The 18,314-nt window shown below is 38.7% G+C and overlaps 1 protein-coding gene across 1 annotated transcript; it reads right to left on the bottom strand.

Moving 5' to 3' along the window:
- Window positions 1-2,492: 2,492 nt before the first annotated feature.
- Window positions 2,493-9,250, bottom strand: MANSC4 (MANSC domain containing 4). Its single transcript, XM_074983674.1, has 3 exons — window positions 9,022-9,250; window positions 3,513-3,647; window positions 2,493-3,175 (listed from the first exon to the last, which is right to left on the bottom strand). The coding sequence occupies exons 1-3, from the start codon at window positions 9,248-9,250 to the stop codon at window positions 2,493-2,495; spliced, it is 1,047 nt and encodes a 348-aa protein (XP_074839775.1).
- Window positions 9,251-18,314: the final 9,064 nt, after the last annotated feature.

The following is an 18,314-nucleotide window of genomic DNA, read 5'->3' as shown; positions in this document are numbered from 1 at the left end:
GTCCTCACATCAGGAAACTGATTCTTGACACTAACTTTGAAGAAACCATGAATGACACAGAGAAGGACGCATGGGCGGCCTTTAGAAATGTCATACAAAACTGCTTAGGGAATAACAAAGATCCTGATTATAAAAACATCATTGGCAACATGCTAAAGAAATCAGAAAGACTTGGATGCAACTTGAGCTTGAAAATTCATTTTTTGCACTCCTATCTAGATTATTTTCCTGACAATCTTGGTACTGTCAGTGAACAGCAAGGGGAAAGATTTCATCAGGATATCAAGACAATGCAAAAGAGATATCAAGGACTCTGAGACATCAACATGATGGCTGATTATTGGTGGTCCCTGAAAAGAGAGACTGATGGTGAAATGCATAAAAAGTTGTCAAAAAAGCATCGATTCAGTCACATCTCATAATTTAAAATTACTCAGTTGTTAAATTTCACACTTTCTTCCTTTGTTCTTTAAACAAAGACTTACAACAGACCTTCTAAAAGCCGCACAGGGAAATGTTTATCACACAAAAACACAAACAGCCTTGTGCATTTCTGTAACCCAAAGCCACCTTGGCAATACAAAACCAGGGCCACTTTTCAGCATCTTCTCTTCTGCTTCTTGCTTTCCAGTCAGCACTGCAGCTGGCCAGACACCTCCGGCATGGTGAACATTGCTTGGCTGCCTGACCTCCTGGGTGGCCCTGCCAGGAGCTTCACACCATCTGCTAACTCTACCTCTTCAACACTGACTTTGTCCTTTTGGTTGGTCCTCTTTCCATTATCTCCAAGCTGGCTGAAGTATCTACAGGGCTTTCGGTGGTGGGTTTGCCATCAAGTATATAGTCCAGCTCCTCATAGAAGTGGCAGGTCTTAGGTGCAGCATCGGAGTGACAGTTTGCCTCCCTCACCTGATAGTGTGACTGCCTCACCTGCTTTATCTTCACTCATGGGAAGGTCTAAAGGCCTTTAATTTCAGAGCCTCATTGTGCTGTATACTATCCAACCATATAACAACTGTTCCTTCCTAAAAAAAGCTCAGCCCGAACGAAGGAATATAAATAGGGTAGATGAGGAAAAATAAGTGGGCCGGGGTGGATGGCATGGAGTCACACAAATAATCTGAGCCAGTCATGAGCAGTAATCAGTTTGCTACCTACTTTGCCATTATCAGATTGCATTTCTCAGTGTTCACACAGAGCACGTGAGTTTGAGGAGGGGCTTGAAGGATATAGCCTGGGAAAAGCACAAGGGGGTTTGTGAAAGAAGTGGGTAAAAAATTGAGGCAGGACAAAACGAAAAGGTGGGGTCAACCTTGTGATAACAGCTTGGTTAGACGAGGGGGGGGGCACTAAATTGTGAAGGTCTTTGCAGACAAAAAACGTTTGGGTGGGCGTGAGTGTAAGGTATATAAGGTGATGCAAGGGAGCAGTGTTTCGTGGAGAATGACAAGTGTCTGGCTAAACCACCTTATCTTCATTCTTGCAGGGAAAAGCACCAGATCCAGCCTCTGGGATTTACTCTGAGAACAGAAGTACATGCCCTTTTAATGGAAACAGCAGTTAGAGATGATTAAGAATGAAATGAATATTTTGCTGTAATGCCAAGAGACTCCATCAATTTTCTTGTGGGAGGTGGGGATTTGGGATATGATTGACATTTGTAAGATACAGACAAGCTGTAGCAACTTGAAAGGCTATTGGTCTGAGGAGGTGCAAGAAGGCTTGGGATCTAGGATGGGAGGGGAAACAAAGAGATAGGTGCTACAGGTTTCTGGAAGGGAACTGGCAGTGCTGCTACAGGCAACAGATAAGACCCAAACAATTGTGGAAGTCCCATCACCTGATTAATTTTAAAACAAAGAACTGAAGGAATTACAGTATCTACAACCCTTTCCTGGGTAATTGATGAAGTAAGTGTGTGTTTACAAACTCTAATTTCCACTACTTTAAACTTATGGATATTGTTTAAGATATTAATAACCTAACAATAACTTTGCATTTCCATAAAGATTTAGGCAAAGCAATTGTAAAATGCTGCTATTCGCATATGTTCGCATTTTTCATTTGCTTTACACAGGTTACATGAAATAGGTCAGTGAAAAGAGGAATGTGGATTCAAGTCCATTGTCTTTACAGAGAGGTTAGGAAAGGATTCTAATTGTAAATAAGTTACTCTGGATCACATTATAAACAAATATGTACAAACATCTCTGAGTTCAATGAAAGTTGTGGGAATGTATATATGACTAGAATTTGTCCCTATATCTCTTTGGATCAATGAGTAGCAAAAAGAGAATTACAAAAGGATGTTTAACCAACAGTGCTATCAAAAGTTGCTAATATAGCTGCTAAAAATTAGTTCAAAATCTCCAAAGGGAAGATCTTAAGAAATAAGTGGTGCAAGGTATTTAGCTAAACATAGCTGCTACCTCTTCCTCCACCAGCGTAAGTGATGCAAAATAATTAGCTTTTACTTTTTTCTATATCTGTTATTACACACTATCTTTTACAAGAGTGTATTTTATATACTGCCTGGACCTGACCTCTCCTCTCCGCACTGGCTTATAGTGACCTCTCTTCTTTTTGCAATGCCCAACTGCCAGAAGAACAATACAACAGCAAAGGCAAATGAAAAAAGAACAAAGCACCACAGGGGTAAACCAAGCACTTGTATCCAATGTCACCCAAGAAGGTCTTTGATCCTCATTATCTGAAGTGTAGTTCCTGCCGCTGTATCCTTTAGTTTCATTGAAGTGCTGCTTACTGATGTTCAGGTGAGCAGGATTGGGCAGATGGGATGACATCTTTTTAGTGGATACAGACATCTTTTTGTCTGAGTTAGATGTCAAACCTATACTTTCTGAAGTCAAATCTGTCTCCTTAGCAAAATGGTTGTCCAGTGGTAGAGATCTTGCCCATAAGTGTGTGGTTGGTTTGATTTTTGGGACCACGCCGCTTCCGTAGTGGGTGTGAGTATCATTTGTCACCAAGCCTTGGCTAGTGGTAGAAGATGGAGATTGGAGTAGAAGAGACCTCGATGTGACATTATTGTGCCGGCATTTTTCTGAATCAGCAGTCCTGGAGTTGTTTTGCCTTTCCCATTTGTTAAAAGATGAACGGGTATTCGGATCTTTATAAGAGAATTTTTCAAAAATGAGAAGATCTGGATCAATCCCTATTAAAGAAATTAAAAAAGACACACAACATTAAATACACACCTAAAAGTGTAAATTGTAGCAATACCGGTGCTTTTTCAGTTAATCTCTCATAGGTTGAATGAAAGAGAAGAAATAAAATAGATACATATATAAGTAAATGAAATTTACAAGTTAGCTTATAACTGTTGTAGATAAAGAAAAAGCTCCCAAGGCACTTTTACCATTTATACATGTGCTTCAAGTAAAATAAGGTGATGTTTTCCCTTCATCTTAACATCATGATTGAACTGACATGATAACCAATGACCCCATCACTGGTCTATTTTAGTCTTTGTATGCACAGTATATTTTTACCTGCTGTGATGTTGTATAAAATGACATTGGTTGCAGGTCTCAATATGCAGCTTTCCAATGCTGGACAATAAATGTGCAGGCAATTAATGTTCTCATGGATAGATTCAAAGTAGAAAACTGCCAGGTTACAGGAAACTATAATGAGAAAAGAGTATATAATGTAGTGTGGGGGGGGGGATGATGATCCATTCACATTGCCTTTTGTTTTTATTGTTTAACATTTTTTTAAAAGAGGAGTTATAATAAATGGAAGGTCACGTGGCACTTTTAAACCATCATAGTTTACAAACATTCAGTAAGCCTGCCAGCACCTTGTGAGGCAGGTACTACAAGTATTTTTAATTTTCGTTTTGCAATTGGGCAAGTCAGCACAGAGAAACCGAGTTATTTACATTACAGATCATTCCCCAGGTTTGCAAAATAGGTATGCTGAAGTCAGGCTATTACAAGCTTGTCCACACAACTCTTCCCATTGTGTCTCAGGCATGTTCTGGACAGTCCTCCTTTCCTGGTGAGATGATTCTGGACATCTCTACTAAAGCCACCAGCAGGGGTGACTTTGAGATGGTAGCTCTTGTGACGTGGATGACTGTCCATTAGGAATTGGTCTGAGACCATCTACGACTTTCACAAAGGTTATTACAATGCTGTTGGACAGCAATTGCTGATGATGATTACTGACGTACACTGCATTCAGGCATAAGGCCTACAGATAAAAGGCTTTCTACCCCGTTAACAATCTCTTAAACTAGGCATCATCTTTTGTTTTTTTGATAATACAAGATAGTGCCTTGTAGGGGGCTAAACAATAAGTGCAAACCCATGACATCTATACAGCTCTAGGTCTGATATGATATCATTTGGGTTTCAGGGCTGTCTGCCAAAAATCAGAAGTCCATGGATAAAAGAATAAAAAGTGCTTAGATGTCTCAGCAACACATACTTCATTTCCTTGAGACTTAGATGTCTAAGTGCCAAAGCCACTTCTGAAAATGAAACTTAGTCTTTTAAGTCATTTAGATATTTCTGAAAATTTTGCCCCTCATGATTGTGTAATACTAATGCTAAAACACTTTCCATTAAATTAAAGTAAGGCGCCGTTCAGAACGCTGGCAAAGTTTCCTGTGAGAGTATCTTACAGTGTGCTCAAAAGCCAAACATCTTGTCCAAAGCTAATTCTCCTTCAGTGAACTGATTTACCATCCTTGGAACCATAAGTAAGATTTGTTATGATCATATTTTTTTACCTCAGTTCTTCTTTCCCAGTGACAAGCTAAACTAAACTGTGCTAAAAAGAGCTTCTTGCATAGCAAAGAAGCTATGACTGAAATGAAAGATTAAAAGGGTATCATATGGTGCTGATACTTCCTGTTAGCAAAGAATATGAGAAAATGCTGACCATATCTTTTGAATTTGAATTTGGACTGTTTGTTTTTGAAGTGTGCTTTTAAGATTAGCTGCTTATGGTGTCAGCATAGCTCTGCTTAGAACAGACATGTTCATCAAAAGTGCTGGACCCTTGCTACAAAAACACTTCTGGAATGATTCTGTAGTTTTTGATGTAAAAAAAACCTGATTCTAACTACACTGTCAAAACAAAAAGCAGTCCAGTAGCACTTTAAAGATTAACAAAATAATTTATTAGGTGATGAGCTTTCATGGGACAGATCCACCTCTCTGTTCTAAATACACTGTATGTATTTCCTTCACAGTAATAACAAAACTCTTTAATGTTATGCTGAATCCACACTGAAGAATTCCTCAGAAAAATGGTGTAATAAATGTGTCACATTATTATATTGTTTATTTCAACAATCAACCCTACTGTTAGTCCCACAAGAAACTAGCTTTTGGAATAAATTTGTTAATAGTGTTTCCTTGGATAATCATTTTAAGCCACAACCTCTTCCCCCACCCTTCCACATACACACTTTTATTTACACTCAAAGTATTTTCAGTTATCTACAGTGGAAAGAGAAGAACATATTTGTTTTTGAAATACACCAGAATTGGATATTTAATCTTTTCTTTTCTTAATTTATTGAGGGTTTTTTGTTTTTGTTTTTTTTTATTTAGTAGCCTGCATACTACCTTAGAATAACATAGTCAAAATGCTACTTGGAAATAGGCCTGTCAATATAGACAAGCAAATTTAGTGCAGTAAAGGAAAGGTGATATTTTTTTAAAATAAATATATGAGTTTACGGGTATGTACTTAATTAACTATGATAAATCTGAACACATCAGTTTTCTGAAATGGAGCCATTACAGTTCTGTTGCAAATAACATGTGACAGCAGAAATAGATCAGACGTTGGGTGTTTTAACCAAAATATTTTTTGCCCAGTTGGAACCAAGACAGAAAAGTCAACAAATAACAGATGAGTGTCTCTAAAATGCTAATGAAAATTCTGGGAAAGGATGGTATGATCAGGTCTCAAACCAGAAAATAATTAGCAAGTTTTCCTTGTGTCAGGTCATTCTTCATATTTTATAACTAACTCTAGTCAACTGTCATCAGCCTCCAGTAAGATAAAAGGTTGTGGTTAGCGTACATGTGTTTGTTAATAAAAGACAGGTGTAAGGAAGTATAAACACTGTCTTTATGAAAATAACAGAAAACATGATGTGTGAAAAACAGAAGAGTAATCCTACAGGCTTAATAAAAAAAATTCTGACACTGTATTGTCCCAGTTGTACTTAATTCTTATTTATAGGCTCTAATACAAAGACTTTAATACTCTATTAAGCTGCCATTTGCAATAACTCTATAAATATTTCCATCTTTGTAGATCAGGGATAGACAACAGTTTTCTGCATCTATAAGAGAACTTGAGTTTCACTGACCATTTTTAAAGATTGATTGCAGAAAATGCTCTCAGCACCAATAAGCCTTTCCATTTTCTCTTGCAGTTTTAAAAAAAATTGGTAAGCAAATAGCAATAAAATAAAATAAAAACCAAAACAATAGATTTTCAAGTATTTGTTATAGAATTATGACTAATGCATTTACATGGTATCTTTCATTCTGGAATCCCAATATGCTGTGCAAATTGCTAATAATGTACGACTACAAATCTGTATAAAGTCAGTATTTGAAAACTGGAAGCTTTATCTTTTTGTTCATGTTGATAATTTTACTTTAGGGTATTCCTCATTTTTCACTAATTACATTAGCAACCTATAGCTTTATCCTTAGATACAGGCATACATCATTAATTTCTACAGCATCAGTCTGTCCTGTGATAATATATCTTGTGTCTTTTAACATTATTATGCATGAAATACTTTGCAGCTTTCTAGGTAAAGTATGTCTTTTTTTAAGAACACGAAGTGCCTGCAAATAGACATGCTAGCTGGACAGTATATTTCAAAGCAAGACCCCCGTCCCAAAATTTTTACTTTCACATTTTTTGTTTATGGAAGAATTACAGGTGCCAATGCAGACATCTGTGGCAATCTCAACATTTCCTTTCAAAAGTCTAATTGTTTTGCAGATTACTCAGCAATTGCAAATTTAACTGAATTCTTTCCTAAGGGTAACAAAAAGATGTCTACTTTCAATGGAAAGAATAAATATTAGAGTCTATATTCCTTTTATATGGTAGTTTGTTTTCTGCTTAAGGTGAATTAAAATGAATTGAATGAGCCAATTAATTTGCCCCAGTTGTAATTCTTTTGGTAAGGGTGGGGTTTTTTTGGAAGGGAAAAAAATGAAGGTTACAAAAAGCATGCTATAATAATGTCTTTGATTACCTTAGACAGTTACCAGGTAACTTTAAAGTATTTTGTTCTAATTATTTTAACTTTTTCATCTTGTAATTTTAGTGCTTGTTAAATCTACTGTTTTTGATAGTCATGGTCACAAAAGTCTTATGTCAAGTCACAAAAACAAAATACAGCATGGATAATAGTGGAGTAAATTCCCCTGTGACACTTTTTCCAGTAACTGTAAAACTCCATTTTGAATGGACCAACACTATTTTTGTTTTTTGAATCTCCGTTTCACTGGTTTTGTTTATGAATCTGGATATCCATTTAGTCCTGGCCTGTTGGATGACAGTGCCACTTGTAAAGGTTGTTTATAATGGTAGGTTTGGTAGTATCTACGTCTGTTTACTAGGAAGCTGAAAGCAGTTTTAACCTTATTTAAGATAGTTAATTGAAATGCCAACAATATAGGACAAACTTGTTTCCTGTTATTTTATAAACAATTTGAACGGGTGACTTTGTGTTGTGATGTTTTATGTGCCATTACCCATCTGCCTCAGAAAGCCATTCCAAAGTTTGCATATTTTAATGGAAATTTTTTGTTTTAGACTTACAAAATGCAAGCAAAGTATATAGATATTTTTTAAATCTTGGATAAAATCTTGCTACATTTATATCAACTGCTTAGTCATTGTATTGCTTAAGACAACCCAACACCTCTCAAAATCTCTTGTTGATATTTAAACCCTCCCAATTTTGATGCAGAGCTCTTAATTTTCCTCACAGGTTCCTATCCTCAGTCAGTCATCTAAAATAGCATCAAAACTGAAATAGAAGGGTTTTGCTTTTACTATTGCTATGCAACTTGTCCAGTATTGATTTGATCCTGTTCAAGGCTGATGTCCTAGCAAAGCATCCTGCTCCATTAATGCCAGTGCAGAACCTCCAAGAGAATCTTTAGTTTTCTGCAATTGTATAGAAAAGCAGAGTGGTCATTACGTGCTTTGTGACTAACAGTCAGGAATTCCTGACTTCTAATTCCACCTTCAGTACTGTTTTTTATGTATCTTTGGCAAGTTAAATAACAACTCTCAGTGTGTTTCAGAATTTGTAAGTTGTGAACATCATAGGCCCTACTCATAGGACTAGATCTCCATTGTTCTAGGTGCTCTGTAAACCCAAAACAAAAATATGGTCCCTGCCCCAAGGAGTTTACAGTCTTGTTAACATAGCTCAAGCAAAGGCCTGAGTCTGCCATCCCTACTTATGTTCAGTAGTAACTTACTTTGATTTAGTGTAGTCCCATTGAAATCACTCATACTAGTTAGCAAGAAATGATCTTGTCAGCCTAATTGCTGATGACAGAATCACTCCCAGGGATGTTGTGAGTCTGCTTTACTTAAACATAGCGCTGTTGGCATGTTGTTCCCAGGAAATCGGTGTTGTAGTGAAATCTAGAGGTCCTCCATTTCATTACCCTTTAAATAAATAATATTCCTCCCTTGCTTTGGAGACACAGACCCCAATTTCAGTCCTATCTAAAAATATCAACATTCTCATTTGCTCCTTGAAAGAGTTCAAGCAGCCAAGTGCACTTCTATAAGAATAAAGAGGGGATATAGGAAGGAAATTATTTACATGTGTCCTTGCTTTCCATCAAATTGTTGCACTCTTACAGTTTGGAACAATGACTAAATTATGTATAAACAGCCTGAAATTAACTTCCCTCATGTGTGCGAATACTTATTTTTAATACAGACAGTACGGGCTCTGTACGGAAGCAGATAGTAATCACTTACCATTCTTCAGAAGGCAGCAGGTCCTGCCGCACTGTTGTGCTGTGACTTCTGTGTAAGTCTTCAGCACCTGGGCGCCCCTCTTCTGAGACCCCTCCACATCAATCAGAAGCCCTGGGAAGCGTCGGATCCAACAGTTTTTGTAAAAAGTTGTGGGTGTGCAAAAGGACTCCGACTTCCACACCAAACCCAGAATAAATAGCACTTCTGCAGCTGCCACCAACAGAATCATCTCCTCGATGGGATCAGCTTAGTGAGTGCCTTTCCTCCAGCCTGCAGCACTGGGGACTAGCCAGCATTTTGAGAATGTCTTGAGAAGTGGTAACGCTGCCAGGAGAAGGAACTAGCTTCTTTTAAGCTGTTCTCAGGATCCAGGTTGATTAAGCCATTGTCTGACATGCATGTTTTAGGTTCTCTTCTCTCAAGATGAGTCCCGAGTAAACTGTTGAGATTCTTAATGTCTTTTTCATGGACTTCTATTCTCCTGCAGCCCAGATACACATTGCCTTCAATCATTCAGAAAGCTAGACCACATGATCCTGACTCTACCTTGCTTGTCCTGTTTTACCAATCTACTGCAAGCAGCTTTAATGTGTGAATAAATACAGAATAATAGCGATTCTAACAGAAACACTCCATTTCTCTCTCTGGAAAAGGAAATATTTCAGTCATTTGAGAGCATAGCGGTCTCCCACCTGGTTCCGGTCCATTATTATACTTAACACAGAAGAAAGAGATTGGCTTAGTCTCTTGTTACTTTTTGAATGAATTGGTGGCCACACATGTACTTCCATTCCTTGTTCACTGAAGTTTAAGTATTTAAATTATTTTTTGCTGTATATCAACTACCCTATCATTTTACCAAAAAGGGTTTGTGGGTTTAAATCCCATAACAGCTGGCAGTGACTGGAGAAGGCTGCATCCTACACTTACTATGGGATGGACTGAATAGTTAGTTGCTCTCTTACAGTTCCACAAGATAAAGAACTCAGTTTGTATGGACTTTTTCTGTTTATTTTTGATATTGTATAAGGTCTGCACACGTTCATATGTAACAAAAAGAGCAGCTGGAGTCAGTGCTTTACATTGCATTTGTTCCAGCACCTGCTCTGCAAACACTGACCCCAGTTTTTTGAACATCTGCTCTGCTGCACGATTTCCTCTTTTATGTGCAGCCCTGTTAAAAAGATTAAAGACGTTATAATACACCAGTCTATAATAAGTGGACTGTATTTGCAGATTTGAAGGATGCTGTGGCTGAAAAGCAATCATTTGCAATTAATATGTTTTTATAAGGGTGTGATTTTTCAGCAAAGATAATATCGTTCTTAAAAATACCACAATTATATCCACATATTTGACTTTTCTTGTGAACTTCATATTGGTGGTAGATATTTTCCTCCCAAAAATATCATTCAAATAGGGAGTTGCAACCCACTTTGAAGTTCTGACCTAGAGTTTGAGAACATCTGATGATGAACCATGTGATTCTTCCCTTTTTATAATGAGGACTTTACTTTCTACTGAAATAATCAGGGTTATGTGTGGAATAAGGTACTTCTCCATATCAGTAAGGGAGTCAGAATTAGGCCCCTCACATTTGATGCATGATCAACAGTTTTTTGTACCTTTCATAAAAGGACTTAGAAGCTAAGACCGCATCTTACAACTCTTTCCATGTGGATGGACCCTGCTAGTGACACACAGCCCTTTTGATTTCAGTGCAGCTGTGTACAAGCACAGGGGCTTGCCTCTACAGGACAAAGTTCAGGGCTGGCAGCTAAACAGGTATGGATGTTGAAATATCACTCAAACATGGTAATGACTAACATTCATGCATCACATTTTCAATAAGATGATAAATACTGAAGTTTTATCATTTCTGTTAAGCCTGTAACTAACTGCTATATAGAGCACTAGTCCAAAGCACGCTACTCATGAGAATAATAAATGTTTGCCAGATTGTGCCCCAGGTGTATAACAAGTACCGTTCTGCATACAAAGAGTCTATTTCAGTGTACACTTTCAGTACTTTTTTAGCCTGGCAAAGTGTGGATGTTGCTATACTTTTTCTCTTCTTGATACCTCTGTATAATATGTCTGTTCTTCTGAAGAGTGCTCCATTCAAGAGGCTGTAATAGCATCTTTTTTCTTTGTACTAGTTTTAATTCCTCCTTCCATCCTCATTCTGGATATATAATTGTAGCAAGAATAACAAGGAATTTTCACCTTTTTTTTCTTTAAAGAACTCTGAACTGATTTTACCATCCAAAGTATCTGAAGCCACTCCAGGCAATTCCCAACAAATCAAGCATTTTACCTGCCTACTATATTGCAGCATCATTACCACATTTTAATCATTTAATGACTCTGCTATGGGAAATGCATTAACGGATTTTTAAAGTGATAAAATATTAACATGGATTACCAAAAATCTCACAAGTAGCAAATATCAGGGTCTTACCTGCAAAAAGTCTGACTGTTCCATGTGCTCAAGGGGGAAGGAAGTAACAATGTTTCCTTTTAGCAAAAAGCCTGATCAATGTCAGATCAGAACCTCCTGTTTTCAATAGTATTTCATAGCTCTTTGTTTAAGATTTATTTTTAGGAAACGAATTGGCAACTGTTCATTTTTTTGTGAGATTATAGTCCTCTGTAATCCTACTGTGCAGAGAGATTAACATAGCAACAGCAAAGGGATAGAATGTTCTTTGTAGCAATACCTGTTATAAATGAAAATCTCTACCTGAAGTTTTCTACCTGTATGCAGGGATAATGGCACAATCCAAGAGCTCCCTAGAGAAGATGGCTGTCATTTATTAACCATTTTTATGCCAAATCCAAGCAAAAAAGGAAAATAAAGTACTTTGCTACATATTTGAATGCCAAATGCCAACAAAGCTATTTGTTTTAATCTAAAATATGGTGTTCTGGCATCAATTGTATGTAAATATTGGAGAGGGAATTGAAATAAGAATGCATTTGCAAATCAGAATAAAAGACTAAATGCCCTGATCTTACAATCAGGCCTGGGTAGACAGACTCCTGTGGTGGTCTAAAGCCCTGGAAGAGGGAATGGCCTAGTGGCCTATATGCAGGATCTGTGTTAAAAGTGTTTACATATCTCATTGCTCTGGAATGTGTTCAACTTTGCTTAGTGCAATCATAACACTGACAATCTGCTGCCAGGTCTTTTGTAAGTTTATGGAGCTGAAATACATACAAGTGTTGAAGTGAATTAAGTATGTCCTTAAACAGTAGAGAGGAGCCCAATTTATAAAGCTCAGAACTAAACTTCTTCAATGTTTGGAGAGGGATCTGGTTAAAAACTGGAATTTAAATTTCCTAGCAAAAATCCACCATTGCTGATTTTTTGTTGGGTTTCTGTTTCTTCTTTGTTCTGAGTCGGATTAAAAAGCTAACATTTCAAAACTTCCTGTGAAACAAAAGTTCTGAAATAATTTAAATTCAGGATTGTTTAATTGTTTCAATCATTTTAACTGTAGCATTGACAGCTTGACATGTATTGTTTCAATAATGTTGAAATGCTTTGCTTTATATTTAATGTTAAAAAGTCCAAACAGAATTAATTGAAACCAGAAGGCTGAAACAAAACATTTCGATTTGATGTAAATGAACCATTTAGATTTCTTCTGCTGTTAAAAATGTCATTTGATTTGACACAGTCCTGTTAAATGTCTTGATTTTGATGAACGTGCATCAATGGACTGAAAAATTTTCAACCCACCTCTGTTCAGATGTGTGAATACATTCAGGTTTGTGTTTGGCCCAGCAGAGAGTGACTGTTCACTCACAGAGACCAGAGCGGGATTCAAATTTCCTCAAAGATTGAGGTGATCAGATTCCAGGGTTTTGGTTCAGGCACATCTCAGCTAAATAGTCAATTTAGGTGAAATGATGAAATATCTGTTTCTAGGTTTTTCTTTAAATGTTTTCTTCAAAATGATTGCAAGGGCAAGAGGAAGGAGAGGTGGTTTTCGCACCCTGAATGTCTCTCTGAGTTTCAGATTCAAATGAACACTAGCAAAACCTTGAAGTCAAAGCCTCTTGAGTCTCCACTGGTTTTGTAGTAAAACGATGCATAACCAGCTTCAGATATGAAACAATAAATCTTTCTAGAATCATTTAAATTGTGCCTGCATTCATTGCAAACGGGCACAAACTTGATCAAATCTGCTAATTAATGCACTGGACTTCGTATCAGAACTTAGAACCAGGGCAACCATATCCCCTGTCCTAAATATGGAACAAGGAGATATGGGGGGAGGGGCATCTCCACAAAGCTGCAGGCAGCCGGGAAGGAGGCCGCAGCTGCCAACCCTTCCCAGAGCCCCGGGGAAGTGCTACCCCCCCACACCCGTGCCCTGGGGAAGCGGCAGCTGCCTGTGTTCCCTGCGCCCTGGGGAAGCGGCAGGGATGCAGCAGCTGCCCAGGCTTCCCTGATTCCCCAAGGCTTGGAGAACTCCTGCCAGCAGCTGCTGCCAGAAAAGATCAGCAGGAGGGAGGGCTAAAATATACGACAATCAGTCCCTTTTAAGAAATAAGCAGGGATGTCTTTTGGTGTCCCAAATATGGGACTGTCGCACCTAATACAGGACGGACGGTCGCCTTCCTTAGGACTTTCATTGCAAAACCTGCAACCACACTCCTCAGAAAATGTGCATACAGCTCAATTGTTTACTGAATATGCCCCTTCTCCAGTTATTGTATGTTGAAACACATCTTATCCTGTCTGCATTAGGCCTTTAAAATGTGTTAACCATTCTGTTTTTAAACTGCAGCATTTATCCTAGTCCAGGCAGACCTCAAGACCAAGCAAAAGTTCCAGCCTGGAATGTATCGGTGACTGCCACTAAGCAAAAGTGCCCCTAATGCATGTTGCAGGAGCAGACAGAGAGAGTGCTCCACCTGCTTGACCCCCCATTCAGGATTTGTTAGGGGACATTTTTAACCTCACTCCGTCACAAACTGGATCTTTTGCTTAATACATTCAACAGATTGAGTATTAAGGCAGTGATTGAAGCACACATGCTTCCTTTGTGCTCTCCAGTGAGTGAGCAGTCTCATAAGCCATGGAGAATACCTAGCAAGACAAGAACATTTGGCATGTTTTTTGCCTTCAAAACAGCCACCTGCCAGTGCTAATAAGTATAAATAAAGAATGAAGCAAAAGACAGGTCAAGTGCTTTGTAACAAATAAAAAGTCAGTGTGTTTTTCTTCCCTATCACATTCTTTTTAAGCGTGTGCGATGCAACAATTTTATTACAGGCCAATAAACACATTAAATGAACTATCAAAAGGCAGACAAAATAAGCTGAAAATAATGGGAATGAAATGTAACTGACTGCTTAAAAATGTGGGTGTTTCTTTTGGTAACATAATGTTTAGAGAACTCCGTAAGAAGTGCTTTGTTTGACTGAGAATTTGAGTAGGGGATTATCCTTGTTTAGTAGCCCATCCTTCAAGAGCCGTAAAGCTCACAGTTGAAATAAAACCTGCTTCAATCAGCTTCTCAGAAAAGACACAGGCTTTTGCAATTCTGATCGTCTCGAGGCTGAAATACTGAACGTCTGCATCCTATGTTTCAGATACGCCTGTTTTGTATCATATGACAAACAAAATGCTCAGCAGGGGCAGCATTTGACTCATCATTTCCAACAGACTTTAAATCACTGTGTCTGATTCCTCCCTAGGAATTACAGGCATTACAGTTATACTAGGGAAGTCTGTTCTGATAAGGCTATGATCTGAAGAAGTGAAAATATCAGTTTTAAAATTATATCTCACCAAGATTTATACAAAGGTTATTACCATGAAAGCGCATCACCTAATAAATTATTTTGTTAGTCTTTTAAGTGCTACATGACTCCATTTCTGTTTTGATAGAATACAGACTGAAATGTCTATCTGTCACTAGGGAAGAATGCAGCTCTATTTTAGGGTGGAGACATTATGGAAAGCGCATGTATTTAAAATTTTCTTTTACATGGCACTGCTCACATCTTTGATTATTAACATCAAAGGAACTTTTAAAATCTAATTTACTTTGCCTCACATGTGTTGCTTGTTTATTTTTTATATTGGTTTAACCTTAGTGATATGAGGCTGGCAAGGGTTATATTCTGTTTACAACTCCTCCTTTTCTGGTTCTCACATACTATCACAGTGGTTTTGTGTGCAGATTACTAAAACCTAAGCTTTAGGCAAAGAAATTGAGGGAAAAAAAAAGCATTCAGTGATCCCCCATAGTTATGGCACAGGATTGGTACTCAGGAAATCAATGTTCATTTCCCTGTTCTGCCACGGAGTCAATATATGGCTGTGGGTAAGTCAGTTTGTAGCTTTTGTGCCTCAGCTTCTCATTTGTAAAATGGGAATAATTATATTTTTCCCTCACACATTTTATTTGTCGCATCTGTTTAAATTTTAGGCCCCGTAGGGCATGGGCTATCTCTTACTACAGTAGCGCCTTGATTTACCTGAGGATTGTGTTCCCATGCAACCTCACATAACTTGACTTTTGTCCAGGGTTCAAGGGGGCTGTTGGGGGAGGGTTAAGCCTGGTGATGGGTTGGGGATGTGGGAAGGGGACGGAGGGTTAAATCTGGGGTGAGTTAGGGCTGCAGGGGGTGAAGTTGAACTGGAGCCCCGCATGGAGGGGGATTGAGCCCAAGCCACAAGTGGGGATGTCGAGCAGGAGCTGTGCTTGGGTGGTTAGTGGGACTGGCGGGGGCAGATGGGTTGAGCCAGGGCCAGGGGGGATTTTAAGTAAATGGGAATTGTGGGGCATTCAGTGCTCAAGTCATTTTAAATGGGCTTTGGGTTGTTTTGCTTTGTCAGGTCTCCTGAACTCACAGATCACCAGCTTCTGTTCTCTGGTAAGTCTCATTATGTGCTTTGCTGGTGATGTCATAGCCACCCTGCAGATAACCTGTCAATACATAAACACTACTGACGAGATATTGAGTGAGGAAAACTTGGGGCAAGACATTCATTTTATTTCAGTACATTGGTCTAGGAAAATTATTTGGAAAGAGAAAAGTGGAAAAACTGTAAATATGTAGCTAGTGGGTGTCCATTCTTATTACAGTTGTGACTCCAGCATGTCAAGCAAGGTTAGTGCCTCTAAATATTTCTGTGATCACCCCGTATTTCATGGGGCAAGCCAGGACTGTGCAATCAAGACTTGGGAGATGCCAATATGTCCCAAGATACCTTTGGTAGCCCATGAGACTGTGATGTACCTAGGGTATAATCTGGGCTAATGAATAGCTGTCATGCCTCCCCTCTAATGTGGGGTACACTTAAGAAGGCTTCTCTGCTGTTGCTTCCAGTTGTTGACTGCTTATAAACAGCCTCCAGCATATAAATCACTCCCAGGCCTGTTTGCTGCATGGTGCAAGCCACCCAGGCACATCTTGGCTCTTACCTGCCTTGTTAATACTGCAGAGTGAACCCAAAATACTCCCAGTCTTAGGTTTCCCCCCAGAAATGTGTGTCTTGTATGGCTCGTACTGCCCATCCCTTTCCTGGACAATACAAGAGTATATAAAGTCCATCATTTAATTAATAGAAATGAGACATACCTATCTTACTACCCCAAATAGAGTTTCCCAGGCACTTGGTTTCAAACATGCTAGGTTAGGTAAAACAAGAAAACAAGTTTAACTACAGAAAGATTTTAAGTGAGTAGAAGTAATGAGACATGAAATGCAGCAGTAGTTATAGAAAAAGAAAAAAGACAAAGTAAACAAGTAGTGCCTAAGTAAACAAACTAGGTTACATTCAAAATGGAGTTTTAGATGCTCTCAACAGTCTTGACTGGCCACACTTTTTAGGCCAAGACCCTTTCCCTAGGGCAATGGTTACTTCATTTGTTCTTTTTGGTGCCTCTATAGATAGGGCTCTGTGTGTGTGTGTGTGGGTGGGTGGGTGGGTGGGGTGGGGTGGGGGTTGTCTCTCTTTTCTTTTCATAGTCTTTTTCCTGCCTGATCTCCAAAGGGGAATTTCCAGCTGAGAACATCAAAATGGCCAGTCTATGTGGACAGGAACTTCAGGGTGTTTCTTTGCTTAAAGGCAGCTTTTTCACCCAGAACCCCCTTTCCTGCCAAAGAATGGTCATTTAGCAGGCCCATTGCTTTTATTTATATCTGGCTGAGGTGTCAGCTTACCCTTTGTCCCTGAGGAACTGGTTTGTCCCCTCCTCAGACTTGAACATGTGTCAGTAACACCATGAACTAGCTTCTAACAACTTTATATACGATGTCCCCACATGTGGGTTACCAGGACAATAATGACCAGCAAACTATCAGTTTTTAAATGATATCTCACCAAGATTTATACAAAGGTTATTGCCATAGTGTGCAAGAAATAAATACAGGGATACAGTCGCTCATAAAAATATCACACTTTGATGTAACAATATTGTATTACATCCCTATGCTAATTGCCACTCCCCACCTTCAGAGTGTAGTGATGAGGACAGATTACACAAGCTGATGGGTCTTTTTCATTTTCAATTTAGGCTACTGCATACCCTTGACATGTGATTGTACTTGAATTAAACTCACTAAATGTTCATTCTACAAAGATGCACAAACTGCATGGTTGTGATTAATCACATTAAAATAGATGACATTTACTTCATTAGCATGTGCTTATGTGTTTGTAGGATCTGGGTCTAATGTGGTAAACTCTTTTTGCCCCATGACATAGTTTTTCAATACTTGTTATTTTCTAGTCCAAGAAGTACAACCACCAAGGAAACAAAAACTATCACCTGACAGATGATTTTCCAGAGAGTAAGGTGTCCTGTTACACCTGACGAAGCAGGTCTTTGCCCACGAAAGCTTATGCTCCAAAATATCTTAGTCTATAAGGTGCCACATGGCTTGCCGTTCTTCTGTTACTATTTACTTATTTGTATTAAAGTGCTGCCTATGCATTCCTGTGAAATATCGGAGGTAAAATTGGGGTGGGGGCAGCTGTATTACTTCTGCCCACAAAACCTGCCTTGATTTCCTTGCTATTGTAACCTCCAACCTGGCCTTCTCTCAATCAGACACCAAAATGCTGGTCCCTCCAAGACATGTGTCTGTAACTGTAGCCTGCCAGTTCCACCCTGGCTTTCCCAGGCCTTGGTTATACTGCACAATGATTCCAACAAACTCTCAGTCCCAGATTCCCTGTCCCCGATATTTACGTCCTGGGCTAGCCTAGTGGTTTTCAACCACTGTGCCACACAATACACTGGTGTGCTGTGAGAACTAAGTGT

The sequence above is a fragment of the Carettochelys insculpta genome, chromosome 1, assembly GCF_033958435.1.
Source record: "Carettochelys insculpta isolate YL-2023 chromosome 1, ASM3395843v1, whole genome shotgun sequence".
Classification (NCBI taxonomy): Eukaryota; Metazoa; Chordata; order Testudines; family Carettochelyidae; genus Carettochelys; species Carettochelys insculpta.
This window is presented reverse-complemented; position numbering and strand designations above follow the sequence as displayed.

Coding starts and splice junctions, on each gene's coding strand:
- MANSC4 (XM_074983674.1), bottom strand. CDS start 9,250: ATGATTCTGTTGGTGGCAGCTGCAGAAGTGCTATTTATTCTGGGTTTG. Junction 3,648..9,021: donor CTGCTGCCTTCTGAAGAATG/GTAAGTGATTAC, acceptor TTCTCATTATAG/TTTCCTGTAACCTGGCAGTT. Junction 3,176..3,512: donor TTTATACAACATCACAGCAG/GTAAAAATATAC, acceptor TTTCTTTAATAG/GGATTGATCCAGATCTTCTC.